The 26,660-nt window shown below is 37.6% G+C and overlaps 1 protein-coding gene across 6 annotated transcripts in view; it reads left to right on the top strand.

Moving 5' to 3' along the window:
• Positions 1 to 26,660, top strand: part of ATP8B4 (ATPase phospholipid transporting 8B4 (putative)) — a 305,125-nt gene that overhangs the window by 187,567 nt on the left and 90,898 nt on the right. For all 6 annotated transcript variants that reach the window (XM_061157127.1, XM_061157129.1, XM_061157123.1 and 3 more), the window contains exons 10-14: positions 5,446 to 5,604; positions 14,309 to 14,397; positions 15,559 to 15,755; positions 21,410 to 21,618; positions 24,939 to 24,982. In XM_061157127.1, coding sequence (XP_061013110.1) covers positions 5,446 to 5,604; positions 14,309 to 14,397; positions 15,559 to 15,755; positions 21,410 to 21,618; positions 24,939 to 24,982 — 698 coding nt within the window. The remainder of the gene's footprint in view (positions 1 to 5,445; positions 5,605 to 14,308; positions 14,398 to 15,558; positions 15,756 to 21,409; positions 21,619 to 24,938; positions 24,983 to 26,660) is intronic.

The following is a 26,660-nucleotide window of genomic DNA, read 5'->3' as shown; positions in this document are numbered from 1 at the left end:
TCACCTGTTCATTTACTTACTAAATGTATATTTAACACAAAACCTAGGGATTTGCTAAGCCCGGAGATACAGTGGTTAACAAGTCAGACCCAGGCCTTGCTTTCATAGCACTTATAGCCCTGGGGAGAAGACAGATTTGAACAAGAACTCATCCTCAAAGAAACCTTTAATTAGATAAAAGTCCTAAAGTTCCCAGGCCTACCCATGATGTTGACACATGAACAAGTAGTCACTATGTACCAGGCACCATGCTAAGTAATTGCACATTTTATTTTATTAAATCCTTACAGCCCCAGGAGGAAGAGGTTACTATTACTTCCAATTTATGGGCAAGGAAACCGAGACCCAGATAAATTGAATAAGTTCCCCAAGGTCACATGATTACTAAGTGGAAGAAGTAGAATATGAAGCTAGGACAACTGGCAAAGCCTTACATGAGAGGCTCTAAATTGCAAACAAAAAGGCAGCATTGGAGAGTCAGGGGAATCAGCATGACTGCTTAGCTCCTGATCAGGGTAAGATTTTAATTTTAAGAATACTTTAAACCTGAAAGTGCAAAATTAAATTCCGGAGATCAAGTCCATCCAGGACCCAGAGGATATCACCATGTTTTTTAAAAAGTAGCAAAGTTCTCAGTGATCTTGAACGTCAGGATCCCTGACAAGAGTTTATAGAAGAGTTGGCCAAACATAGAAACCAGTACACACACGACGGATTTGGGTTTTGGTAGGTAAATCCATTTATTTGAAAAGTTCTCATATAAATATTTTTATACATTTCAAACATCAGAAAAATTGATATGTAGTCTGTTGAATTGTATAAAAAATGATATATAACTTGGCCTAATATTATAAAAAGTATAAAAATAGAGTGGATCTTGATTTTTCATTTTGAAGTCTTTTAGGAATTGACAAGTTTTTATAAATAACTGGAAATAGTTTCAATTACACATTTGTAAACTGGTCAGTCTTATGCCTTGGGGAAAGCCCCGGATGTAAATTGTCTAAATGTGTTTAAGAATCTTTTGCATATTGTTACTGGACTAAGATCTGTTTTTTTGCAACAATGACAAGTTTACATATTTTGTATGACTGTTAATACTAAGTTGTGAAGCAGGGAAAGGTTGACTCTTTATTTAAGGAATCTTTGTGTATTTTTGTGGTTCTTTCTAAAGAAGAGCATGTGTGTAATTAAAACACAGAAAAACAAGCATCTCTTTTTGGTTAAAAAAATCCAAACACACAGAAAGTCTTTGTTAGAATCTTGTGACTTTTTAAACTTACCAGATCAGTTTTTCATTCACCTGGATAGAAGCACAGCTCAGTAGCAGAGCTGACGTGACTGTGTGAGATGCAGAAGCCTTGTGAAGAAAAGAACTTTTTTCTTTACTGCTGGTGTTGATGTGGCCATTATGGTGATGATGATGGGTAGCTGAGGCTTATGGTTGAAGAGTAATGAGGTTTTAGAAAATGGGAAGGTGACATTTTTCTTTCCAAGAAAAAAATACTTATCACAATCATCAGGGCAACAGTAGAGGGCAGTCTTCTAAACTCTAATAAGCGCTTGGCTAGAGCACTCTTGAACAGCAGCGATGTCTTAATTCAATAGCTAATTGTCTTTGAGAAGAGTTGGAGTGCAGATAATCAAGAAGCATTGCTAACAATGATAATATCCATAAAGAAATAAAGTCAAGTCATACTTGGGACACTGAATTCCATTTTCATGATAAACTATAGATTTCCACTCTACAGTGGAACACTTTAGTTTGAGAACATTATTAGGTTGTTAATTAACTAACAGTCCAGCTGACTAAGTTTAGAATGCCAAGAGGGTTCAGATTGAAATCTTGTAGATTTTGTTTGGTACAGGCCTCGAGTATTTCTGTGTGATTGCAAACTGGATGAACTGCTATTTGCTTTCACGTCTGTTCTTTTCAGAGAAGCAAACAACTGTGACTGACTAGTTTCATTATATTTATACTTCATAATTGACATGATTTTTTCCCCAGTTGTTTTATTGCTCATTAAAGATGATTTTGTTCTCTGTACATGTGTTCCGTGAATAGCTATGTGAGAAACAGTGCTCTTTTTTCTAAACTGTTTTCTCATCCATTGTCAAATTGTTGCCTGCCACTTATTCTTTGATTCAGTTAGCAAAGGGAAGAAGGGTCCTACAGTTTTTCTCTAATCCTTATTGTGCTTTATGGCAGGGATATATTCTTGCTTGCTTCTAACATGCTTGAAGTTGCCTACTTTATTTTCAGTGTTCTCAGATCTATTTGTATCCCTTCAGAGTTAGGCCAACTTAAGTGGCCCACTGTGGCTAGACCCTTTATCATTATTACCATGGAAATATACCACCACTTCTTTCATTCATCTTAGATCTGCTCAGATACCCATATCACCTTCCCAGCTCTCTCTTGAAATCATCTTTCTATCCATCTCTCCAACAAATATTTATTAAGTTCCTCTTATGTAGGTAGTATGATAGGTTATGGGGATACAGAAGTGAATATAGTGCTCCATTAAAAGGGACCTGTTTACCCCTTTTGGAAAGAGGAAGAAAAGACATTGGAAAGCTTGTGTTTTGTGCTAACAGGACTAAAAGGGAAGCTGAGCACTTCTAAAGATTAAAAAAAAGTATCTTGGCTTTGTTCATGCCACTTTATTTTCACTAGGCCCTGTGTTTAGTATGAACTTAAACCACTGGGCTCATACTCTTCCAGAATGACTGAATTGGTGCTGGGCCTCCAAAAACTGAGGCATAGCCCCTTGGCCTTACTGTCTGTTCTTGTCTAGAACCACACCCTTGGTGTCAGGCCAGAAATGGATGAACCTTGGGGCCAGGGAGGAGCCAGCCAGCATGTTCAAGGCTATATTTGCCTCCATGTCAGTCTTTGCTTGCGACAATAAAAATGATCAAATGAGCCTGTTTTTTATATTCCCGTTGGCAGGGACTGTGTATCTTATTGTTTTTGCCCAAAGCACATTTTTTTTTTTTTTTTTTTTTTAAGTGGCCAAGTTTGAAGCCGGAGAAATTGAGTCTTGAATCTGGAATAAGCTTGAAAGGTTGCTATGGACCCATTATTTTATGTAGGTTTTGCTAGGGATGCCTAATTCAAGGTTCTGTAAAATTTGTGAACATTGATTATTGGTCAACAAAGTAAGATGTTGAATCTTAGAGTTTAGAAAAAGTCTCCTCTTCCACAATGGAGTTGTCTAAATAACTTGGGCCAGTTGAAATCAGTTTTTACTTACTTTTGAATATCTGTGATATGCTATAATAGGAGCAAACGAGGACTTAGCCATTTCTGTTCGTATAAAAAGTGACTTTGTATGGATTATTTAGCCTTATCCAAATCCTTCTGCCAGCACACTCACAGTTAGCAGTAGATGTCTGGGAAGAAGCCAGTGTGTGTCCCAGTCGGGATGTTTCGGTGGCAATACTTCAGTGATTCTGGGGAAAGGTAGATGGAGTTGGAAAAGCAACCTGAGCCCTTGGAGTCTCTCATTCCTTTCAGGGTTTTGTTTGTTTTTTCAAGCAAGGTCTATTCACTTTAGTAATCTGGTTGGTTAGGAGTGATCAGGCCATGTGAAAACTGGTTGCTGTCATCTAGGGTTGTTGTAGTGTTAGTTGCTCAGTCGTGTCCAACTTTGAGACCTTATGGACTGTAGCCCATCAGGCTCCTCTGTCTATGGGATTCTCCAGGCAAAAATACTGGTGTGGGCAGCATTTCTTTCTGCAGGGGATTTTCTCAACCCAGGGATCGAACCTGACTCTCCTGCATTGCAGGCAGATTCTTTACTGTCTGAGCCACCAGAGGAGCTCCCCTCACCTATGTCTATGAGCTTTAAAAGGAAAACCTATCATCCTGGGAAGGAAAGGAGTCAGGTAAGAAGTCTCTAAGTTCAGGAGGTGTTTGATGGGGGTGTAACAGTGCAATAAGGAAGTTCTGTAGGCCCGCTGGTCTCTCTTCCCTTCAGTCAGTGCTAAAGACATACTTCCCTTTTTTATTTTCCAAATGTTGCTTTCTATGTTGCAAAATACTCTTTTGGTTTCTGATTAAATAAATGTATCTTTATTGTTTTGGGGAGAGAATTTTGTACACACCAATCGTACCCCTGGCTGGCTTGAATCTTGTTTGGATCTATTCTCAATTATCTTTTTCATTCCTTTCCTCTCTTTTCCTTCTTCTGTCCCTCTGTCTTTCAAGTCTTTGTACTCAAAAAGTTAACCCCAACTATGTGCAGTGCAAATGTACTTAAATCTAATAGATATACTTTATGACAAAGTCAGTGAAAGATTATTTCTGGTTTCTTTTTCTATCAAGAGAACCCTCATCCTAAGAGTGTATTTTCTTTTTTTTTTTTTTTTGGAAGAGTAAATTAATTTTATTGACTGATGAAAAACTAAAGTGATAAGAAGTATGAATAGAATACAGGTAACTTCACTTCATGCTGCATTAGAACAAGAAAGATCTAAAGTGAAAGTGTTACAAGCAGAATTAGCCAAATATCAGGGTGGCAGAAAAGGGAAAAGAAACTCTGAATCTGACCAGTGTAGGTGATTCCATTAGCCTTTGAGGTCAACACAAAAGAGGAACAAATTGATTCATTGATTTGGAATGGGCATGCCCTTAGTTTGGAATGGACGTGGTATTAAAAAACAAAAAAAAACTAAAAACATCTTTTGGACAGTTTGGGGCAAGTTATATGGTGCCTCTGAGAGTCCCCAGAACTCTGAATCTAATCAAGATAAGAAGCATGGAAGAGCTGAAAGGAATCACATGCATTCTCAGGCACATGGGGCAAAAAAGGCCCAGGTTTCCTGTGTGTGGAGTATAGTAGGAACCCGAAATTCTGATTATAAGCCTGGAAAGACCCAATTAACTTTGGTTGTGAAACTAGAAGTATGCCTCTTAACCTGTGTGAAAGTTACATTAAATAATAATAAAAAAAAAGATGAAATAAAAACTTTTAGAATAACCTCTGCTTTGTCTTTCCAAAAATCATTTGTTTCAAACCAAAAGTAGAGAAAAGTCATTGTTTTTTAAAGGAAAAAACATCCCATGGCTCTTGGGGTTTCTATTCTTGTTTGGACAGTGCAGGAAATCATGTTTCACAACATTTGTACCCAGCCCCAGGTGATTTTTCCTAGTATGACTTTGTGTGTGTGTGTGTCGAGAACGGTATGGCAGTCTACTCCAGTATTCTTGCCTGGAGAATTTCATGGACAGAAGAACCAGCAGGCTACAGTCCATGGGGTTCACAGAGTCGGACACACCTGAGTGACTAACACTTTTACTTTTTCATATATGACACTGGGCTGTTGAAAAGAGAAAGAAAATGAACTGTATGTCAGAAGAAGGCTGCTAACACATTATTGCAGGCTTCTAAAGAGAGTTCGAGGTGAGGCATAAAGATGTTTGTTTCTTGTATTTTACAGGGATTGTTGTGTGTGAGGCGCCTAACAACAAGTTAGATAAATTCACCGGAGTTCTCTCTTGGAAGGGCAGCAAGCACTCCCTCAACAATGAGAAGATAATCCTGCGGGGCTGTGTCCTGAGAAATACCAGCTGGTGCTTTGGAATGGTTATTTTTGCAGGTACAGTGGACTCCCCAGGGTCTGTCATGGGTGAACCCTTCCTGAGAACTGCATGGGCACAGTCTATGGCTGTCCAGGTTGGATGAGCATGCAAAGTGCCCTTCCAAGTTGACCGCAGAGTGTAGAGCCCCAGGGTAAGACACCGCTGCTCTAGAAGCAGTGTGCCTGGCCCCACTCTGTGAGGAACCACTGACATCGTGAACTTACTCTTCAGAGTGCATGGGCCTTAATCACTCAGATGCTAGATACCTAATGTTTATTTTCTTATTCTCTAACCCCATCTCAATCATCCCTATCATTATATGTATTAATCAGCCTGCCTTTAAAGTGGAGGACAAGCATGAAAGAAAGTCCTGGCTCTGTTGTTGATTTTGTAGTTCGCCAATTTCAAGCAATCCTTTTGGAAAAGCCTTGTTAAAGATCCTGGAGTTGTTCCTGTGTATACTTCAGAGCTTCTTCTACTATTTGTCAGCAGGACAGCAGATTCTGGAAGGACTGTGCAGGCTGGAGGTGGGGGTAGGCCTTGAGGGAGGAAGGGGAGCGTCTCTTACTCTTCCTGCTGCTACTTTTCCTGTCTCTAATTTATCTCTAAAGGGCCCAAGGTGGCACTGTCTTGCCAAGGAAGCTTACAGTAGCATCGTTTCATAAAGCCTCTCAATTTTTACTCATGGCTTCTATTGCCAGCCCTTGACTTTTTAAAATCCTGTTTCTTGTGACACCAAATTAAGATGTATTTTGGGCCCATTGACTATATGTGCAATCAAAATTGGAATGTTCTTAACTGACTTTCTTCAGCAACAACAAAATGTTCATTAAGGACTCAAAAGTGTTCTGAATCTAGAAAAATCCTCTGAATTCCTCCTAAATATTCTCAGCTGTGAGTGTTAGCAAAGCTCTCACTGTTGGGGCATTGCCATTATAAGGACTTGAGAAATCCCTAGAAATGAGGCAGTATATGTCATTTTATCTGGGGATGAATCTGGTTTCATAATGTTTTCATCAGATGCTTTCATTCTTTAGTCAGGGGAATAAACCCTTGATTATATATTTCCTTATTTTGCATCTTGTATTGAGAAAAAGCATGCTAGTCTTATACATTAACCTCTCTTTATCTTCCCACTTCAATTGTCACACTTAATGAAGAGATTTCTTGAAGGTCTCTTTTATTATTGTTATTTTTAATAATTTTATTTACTTTTATTGTTTTCTGGCTGTGCTGCTTCATTGCTTCATTTTTCTCTAGTTGTGATGAGTGGGGATTACTCTCTAGTTTCTATGTGTGCAGGCTTCTCATTGCGATGGCCTATCTTGTTGCAGAGCATGGGCTCTAGGGTGTGTGGGCTTCAATAGTTGTGGCTCCTGGGCTCTAGAGTATGGATTCAGTACTCATGGCACACAAGCTTAGTTGCTCCGCCACATGTGGGATCTTCCTGGATCAGGTATAGAACCTGTGTCTCCTTCGTGGCAGGCAGATTCTTAACCACTGGACCACCAGCGAAGCCCTTCAATGTCCTCTGATGAGAAAGACCTTCTCAGTTTGTTGCCTGTCATTGGAGAAGTGGAAATGTATCATCCTAGGAGTGGGCTGTAACCCAAAGTTTTGTTTGCATTTGTGTGATCTTGTTTGGAATGACTCATTCAGGACAGTGGTTCAGCTATAGCATGTTATGTTAGGACAGCTGCTGTGAGCCTCTCAGAGATCAGGTTTTCCTTCATCATGTTGGCTTTGTGTGGAAATGCTCCTACATAGAAGAAAGTGGAGTGGTAAGTTGAACAGGTCCCCCTCTGAAACAGTATAACAGAAAGTTCATAGAATTTGGATTGGACAGATCTGGGTTTGGATTTGTTTGCCAGCTGAAGGATGTTAAACCGTGGTTACTTAAAAGTCCTAAGCTTTAGTTTTCTCTGCTGTAATGTGGGTATGAGTACATTAGAGAGTCACTATAAAGGCTCAGAGAGGCAGTGCATATGGAAGAAAATGCCTCACAATTGCTATTTTCCTTCCTTTCCTGCTTCTCCCTTCTTTTGGCAACAATTCAGAGCACACTATCTGCTCCATAGGCCAAGAGTTGGGATAATGTACTGCTCTTGGATCTTGGCAGGGAGAAATGGGGAATCACCCTCTTTTGTGATGTGACCTTAATGTTCACTGGCAGAGCATTTATTTATTAATATATTTAGAAAGCAGAGCATGCCTATATTAACTTTCATCTAGGCACAAATATTAATAGAAAGCTTAATTAGAATAATTGCAGGCAGAGGAATGGTTGATTTCGTCAGTGCTAGAGTTCAACGGAGTGTCTCAGCACCCTAAGTCTTGAGATATCTAATTTCGGGAACTAGGTCCATGGGAACACCTAAATCTTATGAAAGTTATCTCAAACAAATTAACTCTTCTTTCTGTATTAGTACTCTAGTTATACCTGCCCTTAAGGATTGTGTAAGAAGTGTACTTGACATAAACAAGGTTTACTTTAAAAATCTATAATTTATGAAGATTTCCTAATATACATTAACAGCTAGGCCATGCCTCCCTGAAATGGCTTTTCTTTTAACTCACGACAGGAGAAAGTGCTGTTTCTAAGGGTAGAAGTCTTATCCAGGTAAGGAGTCCATAGGAATCAGCACCATCTTGGTGCATAGTAGGTTTTTGTGCTGGCTGTGTTCCAGTTGCCCCTGCAGATCTGCTCTTACCGTTTCACCCTCCTCTCTCTAACCTGGGAGGCTGACCTGCATGGTTTACACTCAGGTTTCCTTGAGCTTTGGTCCTGTCTCTGTGGATCCCTGGGAAGAAATCAAAGGCAGAAGACTGAGGTCATGGCATTTGTTTCCCCAGCTGCCTCCCTTAAAAAGCTGGCTGGGTCCCTCAACATAAAGAAGCTGCAAACTTTGCACAACTCTCTCCTTTAGGGTATAATAACCACCCCTCCCTTCACGTCTCCCTTCTAGGGTAGATGAAGAAACATCTTGATTGCCAGGAAGTACTTCGTTACTGTGTTAACATTTTACTTCTCCTGTACCTCCTGTACACCCACCAGGACTTTTGTGGAGTCTCTTTATAAATATACCTTCCTCTAATAATCCTTGTTAGGTGTGTCATCTATGAACTCTGAATGAGTCATAGTCTTACACATTGATTGAATGAGTCAGTGAGTTAAGGAATTAATGGACTATTTCATATGTCTTTAAAAATAGTGGTTAAGAGCAAAAGCTTTAGAATTAGATGTATCTGGCTTCTAATTTTGACTCTGATGCTTACAGGCCAAAAAAAGAAAAGAAACCTCAGGCAAGTTAAATTCTTTAATCCTCAGTTTCATTGTTAGTGACATAAGGATAATAATACCTAATTTATTGGCTTGTTTTAAGCATTAGTGAGATAATAATATGTGAAAAGCACATGTAGATATTTCCTAAAACATTGTAGGTACTTAATAAAAAAATTCATTCATTAAACAATTACTTACTGGGTACCTGCTATGTGGCAGGCACTGTGCTACTTACTTTTTTGCAAGAATGTGATCAAAAAAAGTACAGTCCCTTCACTCATGTGATTTGAGTCTGGTAGGAAAGAAAGACATTATTCTTAAATAATTATAGTAATGAGTGTATAATATCAAACTGAGAAAAGGACTCTGAAGAAAAAGAACATGAACTCACAAGAGTATATGGTGGAGGAATCTGAGGGGAAAGAATAAGCTAGCTAAAAGGCACACCATAGGCAAAGGCCCCATGGTGGGAATGAGGCTGGGGAGGTTAAAAAAAAGCAAAGCTTAAGGCCAGTGTGGAGCTTGGAAAACTTAGAGAATGGAGGTGGGCGTGTGCCTAGAGACAGGGATAGAGGTTGGACCATGCACGACCCTTATGGTCTGTATCCAGAATTTTGGTCTTTATCTTGAGAGCATTGAGAAGCCATTGTGAATTTTTCACACAGATGATGTGTGCATGCATTAAACTGGAAAGTTTTGCTTTTGCCTGTAATATTTTTAAAGTTGGTCAATAGGATCCAGGAAGAAGTGTATACATAGGATGGTAGCAGATGCAGGAGACAAAATTGCTGGGCTTTTCCTACATACAGTCCAGTTGAGAGATGATGATACTTTGCATTAGAGTGGGAGTCATGGGATAGATTAGACTCTGAGGTTTCTTCCACCTTTCACAACTGAATGGAGAGTGGTGCCTTTCATTGAGATAAGGAACCCTGGAGAAAGAGCACAGGCTAGGCTGGACAAGGGCCACTTGAGGGGCCTTAGAAAGATCCAGGGGAAGATATCATATAGGCAATGAAATATGTAAGTTTAGAGCTCAGAGCAGTGATCTAAGCTGAAGATACACATTTGGTCTACAGTTGTTAATTGGAGCTATGATCTTAGATTTCTCAGGGAAGATGGGTTGAGAAGGAAGAGAAGATGGTCTGTACTTAATTCTTAAGAAGTCTCACTGTTTAATGGTTGAGAAGAAAGGAGTGAGCATAATGCAAGACAAAGAAGAAGTTATCAAAGAGGTGGGAGGAAAAGCAGAACAGAAGCTAAGGGAAGAGTGTGTTTCAAAAGGATGAAGTAGTCAACAGTGTTGAAGTCTGCTGAGAGGTCAAAGAAGGCATGGAGGATATAGATGACAATGCCGGATCTGTTTGGTGGAGTGATTGGCTCAGAAACTAGCTTGAGAAATGAGTTGGAGACAAAGAATCAGAGGCTGAAGGGTATAGAAAATTCTTTCAAAATCTTGACTATGAGGGGAAGAAGAGATGTGTATATCAACATCTGTGGCTATATTTAAATAAGTACTTAAGAACTCATTAAGCAGATTCTTTGTTAGTCTGTGTGTATGTATGCCTAAGAAATGTAAATTTTTAGCACAAAACGGGTCTGTCAATATTTCAGCTTTTAGCAGTCACAAACTTTATTTGCCCTTTGTGATCTTTACTAAAAGAAATGCTTCCCACCCTCAATGTCCAGATGATTTTAATAAACGATTCTTGGAAAAAGTGGGTGGTCTTCTTTGCCCAGCATTGGCTGGGAAAAGGACACTGGGGTACAATTTCTAACTCAAGACTGAATTGTTATGAGACCCCAGTCTTTACTCCAGTTTGTCATTTAAGTAAAGGAGTCTTTTAAGAATGTTCCCATTGTTTCTTGACTTCTAGAATGATGTATAATTCCATGTGTACCCCCTTTCTCTCCTTCCCCCTCTCCTCCTCTATTAAGTGGGTACATGGATTGGTGGTAATTGTGGGAAGATGGTGTAGAGAGGGAAGACTGGGGAAATCAGATATAATTAAAATGTGATCACTTCTATTGAGCATCTTTGTTTATAAGGAATTTACTTAGCAGTATAATCTAATATTCTTTGTTAGTCATCTAATAATCTAAGCAGCTAATAATATTCTTAGAATTTCTTGAACAAGGCAGTTAGTAAATATTTAACATGGGGTTTAAAAGGATTACTTGAAATAAATCTCAACACCATATTTAAGACAATTCTTGCCCTTACAAAATTGCATATCATATAAACAGTGTGCAATACCCAATAAAGGTTTAAATTACTTGCTGTTGTATTGTTTGGAGTTACTGGAGTTTCTCCATTAAAGCCACCAAAACTCTCTTTTGGGAAGCAAATCCAGCATTTGATTTCTTTTCTTAACTTTCCATTTTTGACTTCAGTGTTCTGAGTTGTGTTTATTACTACATTCTTTTAAACATTTCCAAATAATTCCTCCATTTGATTGACTTTATTTGCTTCAAACTATAAGCACATCCCTACATAGACTTTTGGAAAATAGCAATTCTTAAACCTTTTAGCTACAAATTATGTCTAGATTTTTCGCATTCTAAGGGGATCAATTCTCTTGCAGTTTCCAGGGTTGATATTAAAGACACCAGTTGAGAATCAGTTGTTTCATCATCAGTTCAGTTCAGTTCAGTCTCTCAGTTGTGTCTGACTCTTTGCGACCGCCTGAACCGCAGCACGCCAGGCCTCCCTGTCCATCACCAACTCCCGGAGTCCACCCAAACCCATGTCCTTTGAGTTGGTGATGCCATCCAACCATCTCATTCTGCATCGTCCCCTTCTCCTCCTGCCCTCAATCTTTCCCAGTATCAGGGTCTTTTCAAGTGAGGCAGCTCTTCACATCAGGTGGCCAAAGTATTGGCATTCCAGCTTCAACATCAGTCCTTCCAACACTCAGGACTGATCTCATTTAGGATGGACTGGTTGGATCTCCTTGCAGTCCAAGGGACTCTCAAGAATCTTCTCCAACATCACAGTTCAAAAGCATCAATTCTTTGGTGCCAAGCTTTCTTTATAGTCCAACTGTCACATCCATACATGACCACTGGGAAAGCCATAGCTTTGGCTAGACGGACCTTTGTTGACAAAGTAATGTCTCGCTTTTTTTTTTTTTTTTAAATTTATTTTTTTTTATTAGTTGGAGGCCAATCACTTCACAACATTTCAGTGGGTTTTGTCATACATTGATATGAATCAGCCATGGATTTTACACGTCTTCCCCATCCCAATCCCCGCTCCCACCTCCCTCTCCACCCGATTCCTCTGGGTCTTCCCAGTGCACCAGGCCGGAGCACTTGTCTCATGCATCCCACCTGGGCTGGTGATCTGTTTCACCATAGATAGTATACATGCTTTTCTTTTGAAATATCCCACCCTCACATTCTCCCACAGAGTTCAAAAGTCTGTTCTGTATTTCTGTGTCTCTTTTTCTGTTTTGCATATAGGGTTATCGTTACCATCTTTCTAAATTCCATATATATGTGTTAGTATGCTGTAATGTTCATCTTTCTGGCTTACTTCACTCTGTATAAGGGGCTCCAGCTTCATCCATCTCATTAGGACTGGTTCAAATGAATTCTTTTTAATGGCTGAGTAATATTCCATGGTGTATATGTACCACAGCTTCCTTATCCATTCATCTGCTGATGGGCATCTAGGTTGCTTCCATGTCCTGGCTATTATAAACAGTGCTGCGATGAACATTGGGGTGCACGTGTCTCTTTCAGATCTGGTTTCCTCAGTGTGTATGCCCAGAAGTGGGATTGCTGGGTCATATGGCAGTTCTATTTCCAGTTTTTTAAGCAATCTCCACACTGTTTTCCATAGCGGCTGTACTAGTTTGCATTCCCACCAACAGTGTAAGAGGGTTCCCTTTTCTCCACACCCTCTCCAGCATTTATTGCTTGTAGACTTTTGGATAACAGGCATCCTGACTGGCGTGTAATGGTACCTCATTGTGGTTTTGATTTGCATTTCTCTGATAATGAGTGATGTTGAGCATCTTTTCATGTGTTTGTTAGCCATCTGTATGTCTTCTTTGGAGAAATGTCTGTTTAGTTCTTTGGCCCATTTTTTGATTGGGTCATTTATTTTTCTGGAATTGAGCTTCAGGAGTTGCTTGTATATTTTTGAGATTAATCCTTTGTCTGTTTCTTCATTTGCTATTATTTTCTCCCAATCTGAGGGCTGTCTTTTCACCTTACTTATAGTTTCCTTTGTAGTGCAAAAGCTTTTAAGTTTCATTAGGTCCCATTTGTTTAGTTTTGCTTTTATTTCCAATATTCTGGGAGGTGGCTCGCTTTTTAAGATGCTGTCTAGGTTGGTCATAACTTTCCTTCCAAGGAGTAAGCATCTTTTAATTTCATGGCTGCAGTCGCCAGCAGTGATTTTGGAGCCCCCCAAAATAAAGTCAGCACTGTTTCCACTGTATTCCCATCTGTTTGCCATGAAGTGATAGGACTGAATGCCATGATCTTAGTTTTCTGAATGTCGAGCTTTAAGCCAACTTTTTCACTCTCCTTTTTCACTTTCACCAAGAGGCTCTTTAGTTCCTCTTTGCTTTCTGCCCTAAGGGTGGTGTAATCTGCATATCTGAGATTATTGATATTTCTCCCGGTAATCTTGATTCCAGCTTGTGCTTCTTCCTGCCCAGCGTTTCTCATGATGTACTCTACATATAAGTTAAATAAGCAAGGTGACAATATATAGCCTTGATGTACTCCTTTTCCTATTTGGGACCAGTCTGTTATTCCATGTCCAGTTCTAACTGTTGCTTCCTGACCTACATACAGATTTCTCAAGAGGCAAGTCAGGTGATCTGGTATTCCTATCTCTTTCAGAATTTTCCACATTGTGATCCACACAGTCAAAGGCTTTGGCATAGTCAATAAAGCAAAAATAGATGGTTTTCTGGAACTCTCTTGCTTTTTCGATGATCCATTGGATGTTGGCAATTTGATCTCTGGTTCCTCTGCCTTTTCTAAAACCAACTTGAACATCTGGAAGTTCACGGTTCACGTATTTCTGAAGCCTGGCTTGGAGAATTTTAAGCATTACTTGACTAGCATGTGAGATGAGTGCAATTGTGCAGTAGTTTGAGCATTCTTTGGCATTACCTTTCTTTTGGATTGGAATGAAAACTGACCTTTTCCAGTCCTGTGGCCACTGCTGAGTTTTCCAAAATTGCTGGCATATTGAGTGCAGCACTTTCACAGCATCATCTTTTAGGATTTGAAATAGCTCAACTGGAATTCCATCATCATAAACAACTTAATAATCCTACCTTTAATAAAACTCAAATTATTTTGGAAAAACATTGTTTTCCTTTCAGGAACATTTTATATTGTTAGAAATTAATAATAATAATACATACTCTAATCATTTCAAAGTTATTTTTCTTTCCTTTTTTCTTTTGCAGGTCCTGACACTAAACTAATGCAGAACAGTGGTAAGACAAAGTTTAAGAGGACAAGCATTGATAGACTGATGAATACTCTAGTACTATGGGTAAGTTATTATAACAAAATTAGGCAATATCACAATCATTATTTCAATATGTTTCTTACATTCTGATGAGATTTCTTTGAGAAATCTTCATTCTTCTTATGGAATTTGTTTGTGGAGATTTTGCATTTGGGGCCTCGTTACCTCCAGAATGTCTGCTTCACTAATACTGATAGAGTATTTGCAATTGTAGGAGTTGGCTAACAATTTTGAGGTTGCTTTCTACTTTTTTTTTGAATCTCAAAAGTAACCGTAAAAGTTTTAGTGTATGTCATGCAGTATTTTAACTAACCCTTATCTTTCTTGTTGACTTCAAGTAAACATTGTGCAGCTAGATCTATAGCCAAGAGACTTGACTAGTCTGAGACTATCTTTTATTACTGATGTTTTCTTCCTTTTGCTTTTGTGCCTTGGGTTACCGTATAATTTATCATTCACCAGGATGCTTTTGAAGGTGAAAGAAAGGAATACTGTTAATATTTCAGCTGGACAGTAGATGTAAACTGGAACTGACTAGAGCAAGTCAGGGCATATGATCTTCTTGTACTTCTCTGTGTGTGTGTGTGTGTGTGTGTGTGTGTGTGCACTCAATCATGTCCGACTCTTTGTGAGCCTATGGACTGTAGCCCTCGTGGCTTCTCTGTCCATGGAAGTTTCCAGGCAAGAATACTGGAGTGGGTTGCCATTTCCTACTGCAGGGGATCTTCCCGACCCAGATAGGGAACCCATGTCTCTTGTGTCTCCTGCATTGGCAGCAGATTCTTTACCACTGCACCACCTGAGAAGCCCTTAATCTCTGGAAGCCACTTAAACACATGCATACTTCACAAATAGAGGATGTGAAGTTATCAGCATTGTGGCCATAAACAAGTTATATAACCTGTCTGTTTTTTATTTTGTTTTTGGCCTGTAAAGTGTGAATGTTTTTTCCTATCTTAGAAAGTCAATGGGAGAATTAAGTAAGAAAATGTATATGTAAAACATTTAGCCAAGTTCCCAATGTAAGCATATTATATTTTACTTGTATGATTGATGATCAGTTAGATGAGCTTTGTATAGCTTGATTTTCAAATAACAATTGGAATTAGAAGTGTAATTGCATTGTGTTGATATGACTAGTTGGGATTCAAGTTAACCTTAACTGGACTTCTATACTCATTTCAGATTTTTGGGTTTCTGATATGCTTGGGAACTATTCTTGCGATTGGAAATTCAATCTGGGAGAATCAAGTTGGGGACCAATTTAGAACTTTCCTCTTTTGGAATGAAGGAGAGAAGAACTCTGTGTTCTCTGGATTCTTAACATTCTGGTCATATATTATTATCCTTAATACAGTGGTACCCATTTCATTATATGTGAGGTAAGAGGAGAGTTTTTTCTTTGAAACCATTTTGTCAAAAGCCTGTGTTCTATGTAATCATTTTTGTTTGTCTTAAAATTATAGCAGTGAGATAGAAGTCTGTAACTGCTCGTGATCTGCCACATCTGTTATAAATGAGGCAACTAAGCTGTTTAATCTGCTTAAGTTTTACATTTTCAAATTAACAATAGATGCATTTTATTTTCTTCTTGATTTGATTTGGTTTCTTAGGAATGTTTTCCTCTGGAATACATGGACTACCGTGTAGTCTCATGCAACCTAATGAATTAGAATTGGGTTGATGTTGGGAAAGAAACAGAAAAATATTGGGGGAATCTATTGAGATGATGCCTTCTTGGTACTAGTCTTGCTCCAGATACCAGGATTTAGACCCCATGTTACCACTTCCTATTTCCATAACCTTCAGCAAGTTACTTTACTTCCTGGTACCTCAGTGTCCTTGTTTTATACATGGAAAAAGTAATAGTTCTACTTTAAAAGGTAGTATAGAGAGTAAGCAAACCTGTAATGCTCTTAGACAAATGCCTGGCACATTATAAGAGCTCTATGAATATTAATTTTTTCTATTTTAATTAGTAACTATCAGCAAATACACGAAGGAGTTGAAATATAGTCGGTTGGTGCTTATTCATTGTTGAAAAAGAAGTTTGGCTTATTACTCCCTCTACAACTTGATTTGTCATTTCTAGATTTGGTCCTATAAACTAGAGCTAAAATGGTCTACCTATCTATCTATACATAAGCACTCTGTGAGTGTGTGTGTTTATGTATGTGTTTGATAAAAGTTAGAAGTTGGCCGTAGAATCTGTACCTGAGACAATTTTGATCCTAATCCTGCCAAGACTGAGGCGGACAATCCCAAAGACACTGGAGCCAAGATGAGACTTGGTTGTTTGACGTTCCTCATCACCAGTATTTTAACAATACACAAAATCACCAGCTCTAAATCCCTACTAATTTTTATGAGCTTCTTTTTCTCTCTTTCCAAAATCCTAGCTCTGATGAAGCTAGGGAAGTTTAATGCACAAAATCCACCCTTGTTTTGGAGAGCAGTCAGAAAACTGAAACGTCAAGTTGTGGGAAATTGACTTGAAATAGTGGCATGTGGCCACAACACCACAAATTACTTTGGGCCTTCTGGAACTGTGGTCAGAGCGGGCTCTATTTAAAATGTATCCTACTGGCTTGTCTTTGATTCTGAGGACCTCTCATGCTTGTATCCAATTATAAAGTCTGTAGTAAATCTTGCTCTTTGCCAGAGGAGCTATGGTCAACTTTTATAGCTTTCCTTTTATGTGGAAATGAACAATAGATGCTCAGAGTGACTTACCATCTGCACATGTGCAGTTTCATGTGTCCTCACAAAGGAAGTATATTCTGTATATACTCTTTCTTTGAAGTGTATTGGCATTTTTCATTTTATGATTTCTAATATTGTTTTTTAATGACCAAGATTCCCAGGTCCTTTTTCCTTCTAATGTGTTCCCTGCAGTGGCAGAAAGAAAACCTGTTTAGAATAGTCCAGGTTCACATTTTGATACTATCATTACCACTGATAGCTGTGTGACCTTGGAGAAAGTACTTGGCTTCTCTGTGCCCTAGTTTGCCTAGGAAACGCTTGCTGTAGAACGAGAGGATTAAAATAATTGACTTGTGAGTTACTTTCTGCTCCAAATAATATAACCTTACCTCTAGACAATTAATGTAAAATAGACATTTGTATTTTACATAAAGTGCTTTCATATACATTGTCTCATTTACGTCCCCCCCCTCCCAAAATCTTTTGAAGTCATTTCTGTTGGACTTCTTTCATAAATGAGATGATTTTCTCAGGATTGTAAAGCTGATTAGGAACAGAACCAAGATCCAAACCCGAGTCTTCTAACACTTGGCAGTGTCTGTGTGTAAGTTGTACATGATTTATTAAGTCAGCCAAGACATCAAAAGAGACTAGAATTTTCTACCTGTTGGTAAGCCATGGTATTGATGAAGATAATATGAGCTTTTCCCCTCACCAATTAAGAACAGTGATCTGAGGTCAGCTTAACACAAAGTTGAGGCAAAAAGCATTCTGGGGGATTTCAGGTTGCTCACACCAAGATCTAGAAAAAGAGAAGTCCAGGTATTTCTGATTGGAGGGAGGAAGGTTTTCTACAAAAATTTCCAAAGGTTCAAGGAATAAATTAGTGCTGTGTCACTTAAGGATATCAGTGCAGAATTTACATTGAATGGTTAACAATTCCATGTGAGCATAATACGTTGATTTTCTATGCTGTCAGTTTATCTGTAGTGTTAACCAGCTACAGTTTTTTAATACATCAGCTTAAGAAATGTAATTGCTGTACTCCCAAGGAATTAGCTTTTAAGTGTTTTTTTTCCCCCCCAAAGCAAAAGAAACTCATTTCCATGTTGCTTATTTTGCCACAGAATGGGGGAAATCATAAGCCCTGCTCTTTGAGCATCCGGGCAGAAAACACTAAGCAGCCTGACTATACTAACTCTGGAACATTTGTCTCCTTTTCTCTGCTATTATAAAGCAAAGGGCTGAATGTTCCATTGTAACTCTCCTAAATCCTCCTTTTCCAAACAAAAAGGATACCTTCTTCTCTACAGACTCTTTTAAGGTCTAAGAATTAAAATTAATTTAGAATACTTCCACCAACTTGAACCACAACACAGGATTAAATTCTGTTCTCCATTCATTTTGCTTAGATTTTTAGGGAGATTCTTTACCTTTAAATAAATGAAAATGTCAAGTGATTGAACAGTTACTCTCATTATGACAATGCATAATGCCATTTTTTATGGCACTCTCCAGGTCTGGTATGCATTGACTTTACCAGATGCCTGAATCTAGTCTTGGTTCTGTGATTAATTGTGTGACCTTGGGTTATTCACAACCTCTGTAGGTCTTAATGTCCTTACTGGTGAAATTGGGGAATAAAGGGTCAGGATTCACTTATTCAACACTGACTGACTGCCTACGACAGGTCAGGCATTGTGGCTAGTTTATGATAAGTGCTAATGCTTTCTGAGTGAATGGAATACAGCTAGCAAGGAACTTACAAGGAAATGGGGTGGGAATGAAATTAAGATTAGATTGTAACTGGGTAATGTATAAATAAATACATGACATTTGTTTTTATGATTCTACAGAGTTACAGTGTGCTTTTTTAGTTTGTGTGAAAAAAAAGTATTACCATTTAAATAGAAAATGAACTGACACCATACCATTTCTGGGGAGGAAGATGTAGGTATGTCATGTACTTACAGAACTAGATGTATAGGATTTAATGTGCAGAAAGAACTTGGGTGTCATCTTTTGTCTTTAAGGAGATAAATGTTGAGAGTTAGCATAATCAGGCTGCTTTCAACTTAGTTTACAGATGAGAAAACCAAAGCTTAATTCCCACTAAGATCAGGAATAAGCTACGAGTCCTTGCTTTATCATTACTATTTTATACTGTTCTGGATGTCCTTGTTAATGTACTAAGTCATGCAACTAAAATATTAATGAAAAAAATGAGACATGAAATCAAAATAAACCTTTTAGAGAGGAAGAGCAGAGAAAATGTGATTATAAACCTCGGAAATCCAAAGAATAACTCTGTAAAACTCAGTAAAATAATTCAGTGAAATGTTGAATTATGTCACATAATCACTTTTTTTTTTAATATTAAGGAAAGCTTATTTTATCAGGTAAAAATTATCTCATCAGTAAAAACATAAAATGTCTAGGAATAAATCTGTCACGCTATGGTGTGGACCTATGTGAAAAAACAAAGTGAAACAAAACAAAACTAAAACTCTTTACCAATAGAAGTACTTTTTCAAAGTTGAACTCCTGGGAGGATTTATCCTTCTTTAAGTTGTATTTATTATAAAATATTCATTCTTTTCAAACAATTGAGTTTAATATAACTTTAATAGAAGTCTCAAGTAAGTTTTATGAGAAAGTTGATACAGTGATTCTAAAGTTTATTTGATGAACACATTGATTTTATCAAGAGGAATAAATTAGTGATTACCAGTAAGAATTTTTTTAAAAGAATAGAATGAAGATTTTCTTACCTCATATGCCAAATTTTATAAAGCTACAATAATGAAAACATGAGATAAATTAAGTGACACATTAAGGAACAAAATTGAAATGCCTGAAACAGATTCTAGTGAGGAAGTAATTTATATGTTATATGGAGTCATCTTGTTGATTTCCCTGGTGGCTCAGATGGTAAAGTGTCTGCCTATAATATGGGAGACCCGGGTTCAATCCCTGGGTCGGGAAGATCTCCTGGAGAAGGCAATGGCAACCCACTCCAGGACTCTTGCCTGGAAAATCCCATGGATGGAGGAGCCTGGTAGGCTGCAGTCCATGGGGTCGCAAAGAGTTGGATACGACTCAGCAACTTCACTTTATTTCACTTGGAGTCATCTTAACCCAACAGGGGAAAGGATTCATTGTTCAACAGATGGTGATGAATACATTTGGTAAAAATTGAAATTAGCTTCTCATATGCATGTCATATTTCAGAAAATTCTAATTGCGAGAAAGAATTAAATGTGGAAAAAATTAAAGAACTGGAAGAAAAGTATAGATATCTGTATATATATATAATCTTGCCATAGGGAAGGCTTATCTAAGCAAAAATTCCCCCAAAGAAGCTATAAACAGAAACTATAAACCATTGATAAATTTGATTGATTAAAAAGGGAAAAGTTCTTTGTGTCAAAAATAGTGGAAACAGAATTAAAAGATGAATGATAAACTGTGTAACATATTAATATGTATATAGATATATATTCCATATATGCAAATCAATAAGAAATAGACTAATACCTGAATAGCAAAGATGAACTAGGAAGGTAATGCAATTAGATAATTGCAGGAAGACATATAACTGGCCAATAAAACTTGAAACATATTTAATTCATTGATAAGAAAAGAAATGCAATAAACAGTAATAAGATGCCATTTGACTTGGCATAGACTAAAAGATAATTTTCAATAATCTAATGGTAGAAACTTAAATGGTTGTCATTTTTTTGAAAGTTGATCTGGCCTTGTGTATGACAAAGACTGAAAAATATTATACCCTTGGCTTTAGAAATTCCACTTCTGGAACTGGAAAGTCATAAATCACCACTAGATCACAAGACAATGCTCTTTTTCTGGTAAATGGGCAACATAGTATGACAATACACCCTGATTTTACTCAGTATCTACTCCGGTTTGCTTCATGCTTCATGGTGGGACTCCTTTCTACCTTTTCCTACTCTACTCCTTTTTACCTCTTTTGGTAAAGTGAAGTCACATCAAATAACTGGTAGGCTACACAAGAAATCTCCACTGGGCCTGGGCCTGTTTAATGTAAATAGAGAAGCATGGAACCTTCCTGAAGGCCTTATGCCAAGTCAGCCCATTGTTTCAAGGTCCTACGAGGAAATGACTTTGAACATTTTATGAAAAGACTCTGCTGAGATGCCTCGGAAGGTCACTAGGACCTGGAAATAGAGCATCCACATTTTCTTCTAAACTGTGAAGGCATTGGCAGACTTCTTGCTTTGGTAAAGCTTTGTATGTTCTGAGATTGATGGAGTATTTCTCTCTCTTTTTCCATTTAAATGGATGAAAGTGTGGAAGTAATTCGTCTGGGACACAGTTATTTTATAAACTGGGATCGGAAGATGTATTACTCTAGGAAGGCAACACCTGCTGAAGCTCGAACGACCACACTCAACGAGGAACTAGGCCAGATTGAATATGTTTTCTCTGACAAGACGGGTACCCTCACTCAAAACATCATGACTTTTAAAAAATGTTCCATTAATGGGAGAATCTATGGTAAGAGAAACCTTTCCTTTTTGTTGTTATTGTTAACAGTCCTGAAAAAATTAAGAAACCCTATTTTTTTTTAAATAAAAAAATCTCTGGCTTTCTTATTAATATGGAGACCACCAGCATTTACCAGAGTGGTCGGCACATAATAAACACTTGCTAAATATTTACTGGGTGAATGTTGAATAATTCAGATAAAGCTTTGGATCTGTTACCATTCATGTAACCCCATGAGGGTTAGTTTAGATACTGTCCAAGATTCCTTTCGTTGCTCAAACTGTGTGATCTGTGGTGCTTAAAAGACCCATATTCCAGGGAGGAGTTCTTCAGAGCCTGATTTATCTCAGTAAAAGCAGTATTTTATACTTGCTTCCTAACAGCCCTCAATTGATGTTAGTGTCTGTGTTTGTAAGAATTTACGATTCATTCCTGAGAATTCACACTGCGCAGGGTTACCTTTAGTGGTCAGACAAGCTGTTTCATCAATATTGAGTTCCAGTTTGTATGCTTTTGTTAGGATACCTGCTCTGTTGGGGATTTTCAGCCTTTCTAGTTACATGTGACCCTTGTCACCCCGACTTAGGCCAGTTAGCAGACAGTTTTCTTTCTGCTGAGAGCATGGACGCTCTCCGGAGGGCTCCTGCCGGGTTCCTCTGGATTCCCAGTATCACTTCAGTGAACTCGAGTGTCCAGTTTCTCTACAAAAATCTCAGGAAGTAAAGTAGATCCAAGAAAGAGAGAGAAACCTTTCCTTTGTCTCCTGATGGGAAACTTCACACATTGCCAAATATTTTAAAGTAAGATTTGATCCTGAGCAAATCCGAGAAATATAAGAAGTTGATTTTCATACTCTCCTGTCTTTTGACCTCCCTCTGCTATTCTACTCTCCATAACCCCTGGTTGCCACGGTTTTCTCACTTTTCCATCCACACCTGCCCCACCCTTCTCTGGTAGTAGACCAGATAATTTTCAACCTGGACTTCCACACGGCCTCAGTTACCTTGTGCATTTTTCTTACATCACTATTAATATTTATGAAGATGCTAAATAAAATAGAACCTTTTCTTAAAATTTTTTCTTTTGATATTATTTTCAGACACTTATGATAAGTACAACCCAGGAGCAGTTTAAATGAAAAAAATTTTGTTAGAGTATTGGAGTCATTTTGAATTTTGTAGGCCTTTTGTATTCTTTTGCCATGGCACTTATTGGTAATATAATAGAAACAATATCACTTCTAGGAAGTTACCCTAAGGAAACTTTAAGACTGTGGACCAAGATTTATTTGTAGATATGTTTGTCACAGGGGCTGTTTTTAGAAAAGTTGTTGGATTTTTCCAATATATATATATCCCAAGATCTTTGCAAATCTCCAAATTTACAAATCCTATGATATTGATAACTTGTAATTTCCCTCATAAAAGGCAGGAAAGTAACTGAAAAATTTCATTTTCAGGCCTTTAGATCTTTAATTTATAAAGCTCTTCCAATTTATAATAATTTATTATGTCATTAAAATATATTCTTACTAAAAACTCATAGATTGTTCCAGAATCATTTTTCCCCCATACACTTGGCCTTGTTTATGCCATAGATCCAGGCCTTGGGAAGTTTTTATAGTCTATTCTTATTTGCCTAAAGCTTCTATTTTCTTTCTTGGATCTATCATTTTCTTAGACTTCAGTTTTTCTTTGCTTCATCACCAGCCTTATGAAGAGGCTTTCTTTGAGAACACCATTTTACACAAAGACAGTTTGTTTGCTTTTATAATTTATCAGAGTTATAGCATAGGGGGTAATGACTAGAACATAACTGTGGTGAGTTTGGTATTTAAATTCCAGGTTCTGGGTGAGCTTCATTCACTAGCTCAGGGATTCCTCCCATACAGCAGCCTCACTATATTCTAGATTTATACCTGAGCCCCAGAAAAACAACCAGTAACTCTTTATCAGTGCTTTTTTGGGTCATACTCTTGTATAGTGAGGGGCTTCCTAGGTGGTGCTAATGGCAAAGAACCTGCAGGAGATGTAAGAGATGCTGTTTCGATCCCTGGGTTGTGAAAATCCCTTTCAGGAGGACATGGCAACCCACTCCTGTATTCTTGTCTGGAGAATCCCCTGGACAAAGTAGCCTGTCAGGCTACGGTCCAAAGGGTTGCACATAACTGAAGCGACTTAGCATGCATGTCTGTATTGAACAGTGAAAAGAGAGAGATTTGAATTAAAAATCTACTGTGGGCTTCCTTGGTAGCTCGGAGGATAAAGAATCTGCCTGCAATGCAGGAGACTTGGGTTCAATCCCTGGGTTGGGAAGATCCCCTGAAGAAGCGAATGACAACCCACTCCAGTATTCTTGCCTGGAGAATTCCATGAACAGAGCAGCCCGCTGGGCTACAGTCCACAGCGTCACACGTTGTACACGACTGAGTGACTAACAATACTACTATACTATGCTGACTTTTTAGTTTTAGTTGAATCATGTGGGAGACCAGGGCTTGATTGCTGGGTTGAGAAGCTCCCCTGGAGAAGGGAATGGCTCCCCACTCCAGTATTCTGGCCCGGAGAATTTCATCGGCTGTATAGTCCATGGGGTCGCACAGAGTTGGACGCGACTGAGTGACTTTCACATGTCACTTTATATTCTGTTCTTCAGTTCTGTCATCCATGAAACAGGAATGAAAATCTTTTTTTTTTTTTTTTTTAAGATTTTCATTTTTGTTTTAAAAATCCTGGTATTTTCCAATATATTTGTAATAAGCACATATCGGCTTTATATTAAGAATAGTTACTTTTAAATGTTTGGCACATGGGTGGCTGTGTTGTCTGACCACAGAGGGCTCTGACATTGTTTAATGTTTACATGCTAATTTGACCTTGCCATTACAGATATTAAAGATGTATCTGGCCCAGACCAAGATAGACAAAGATGTACTCACCAGGCTCTAGCACTGATGAGAGTAGGTCTGTCTTGCATACCATTTTGGATTTCCCAACAGTGTGTATAAAGTGAAAAACAAAAGTTTGCCTTGTGCAAACATCATAGATAATGTAACAACAGAATGATAAAATTTACAGAAAAACAGAATTATGACTTATTTTGTGTTAATGTGTATTGAATTTAGTTCTGTTTTGGGCAAATGAGTATCTTTCTGGTTAATTGCCATGTCTAGCATTAGTGTTTGAAAACACTCTTAAAAATGTCTAGGTTTGAACTCATAATGTCATCTAGTAGTGGTACTTTAATAAATAAGTATGTTTCTTCAAACTAAATGTATAAATCGAGTTTCAATTTCATCTATTTTTAATTCTCAGTTTTGATTTTGGCAGGCGAAGTGCATGATGACCTGGGTCAGAAGACTGACATGACTAAGGTGTGGAGGTGATTAAGTTCACTCTTACTTTTAATTTCAAATTGTACATGCTTTTAAAAAATGATGAGTTCCTAGAAGCCTAATTTCCACTATGACCAGATTAGATACTTAATATGTAACTTTAATAAAAAGATTCATATGGTTCAAAATTCCTTCTTATCCAGGTTTCCCAGTCACAGAGTTCACTGTCTTTTTTTCCCCTCTATGTACAATCAAATATATTTCTCAATTTTTTACATAGGTGGTAGTGAACTATATTTATTGTGCTTAACTTTCTTCCTTAGCAGTGATCAAGATCCTTCTGTATCAGTGGGGAAAAAAGGGCTCCCTAATTCTTTTTATGGTGAATAATATTTTATTATATTGATGTTCCTTAACTTATGTAAGGAGGTAGGAATGGACATTCAGAATATTTTCAACATTTTGCTTGTAAAGGAAATGCAACAAAAGTAACCATGTATACATGTTATATCACATGGATCCTATACTCTCTAACAAGCTCCATTTCTAGAAATGGGATTGCTAAATCAAAATGTATGTGCATTTGTAATTTGATCAGTATTTCCAAATTGTCCTCTTTAGAATTTGCACTAATTTACCCTGTCACAAGCAATGTACAAGAATGCCTGCTTTCTCCTACCCTCCACCAACACAATGTTTTATCAATTTTTTTATTTTTTAAAATTAATTTTTATTGAAATATACTTGACTTACAGCGTTGTATTAATTTCTGCTATACAGCAAAGTGACTCCGTTATTTGTATACATTTATCCACCAGTGTACCCTGTCACAAGCAATGTACAAGAGTGTCGGCTTTCTCCTACCTTCACTAGCACAATGTTTTATTAAAGTTTTTGATTTTTGACAAGACTATTTAAAAAGTCACTTTGCCGTACAGGAGAAATTAGGCACAACATTGTCAATCAACTGTACTTCAATAAAATAAAAAAAATGTTCTCTCCCTTTTTTGTACAAGAATTTGTGGTTATTAATTTCCCTCTGAACACTGCTTTAGTTTTATTACATGGATTTTGGCCTGTAATATCTTTATTTTTGTTATATCAGTTTGAATAGCCACACTGAACCATGAGAAGAACTAAACATTTTGAAGAGGTTGGGACTCTCTGCTGCCTTATAATATTTTTAATAAAAGAATAGATTTGTATTTCTACTTTGGGGGATTTATTTGGGTTTTCTTTGTGGCTTAATATGATCAATTTTGTCAGTGTTCCAGGGTCCTTAAAATGAAAGTTTATGTATTTTCTGTTTTCAAGGTATAAACTTAGCTGTATTGTCATTTAATTCTACCTTATTAATTATATTATTTAGGTCTTCTATTTCATTATTTTTTTGTTATTTGTTTGGATTAAAGAGGTTAATAAAAGTGTTCTGATAATTTCTCTGTCTCTCTCTCTGGCTCTCCTATATAGCCTGAGTCTTCATTTTATAATTATTGATGCTATTGTGAGGTGCACTGATGTTCATGGTAGTTACATTTTTATCATGAATGTGCTCTTCTTTGATTCATTTAATTCTCCTTGTCCTGGATGCAACCTTATTTGATATTAAGATCATGTCTCCTGGTTAACTTTTGATTTGCATTTGCCCACCTTTTTATTCAATATTCCTGAATAACTGTTTTAGATATGTCTCTTAAGAATGTACATCATAGGATTG

Source organism: Dama dama, chromosome 12 (assembly GCF_033118175.1).
Source record: "Dama dama isolate Ldn47 chromosome 12, ASM3311817v1, whole genome shotgun sequence".
NCBI classification, from domain to species: Eukaryota; Metazoa; Chordata; class Mammalia; order Artiodactyla; family Cervidae; genus Dama; species Dama dama.
This window is presented reverse-complemented; position numbering and strand designations above follow the sequence as displayed.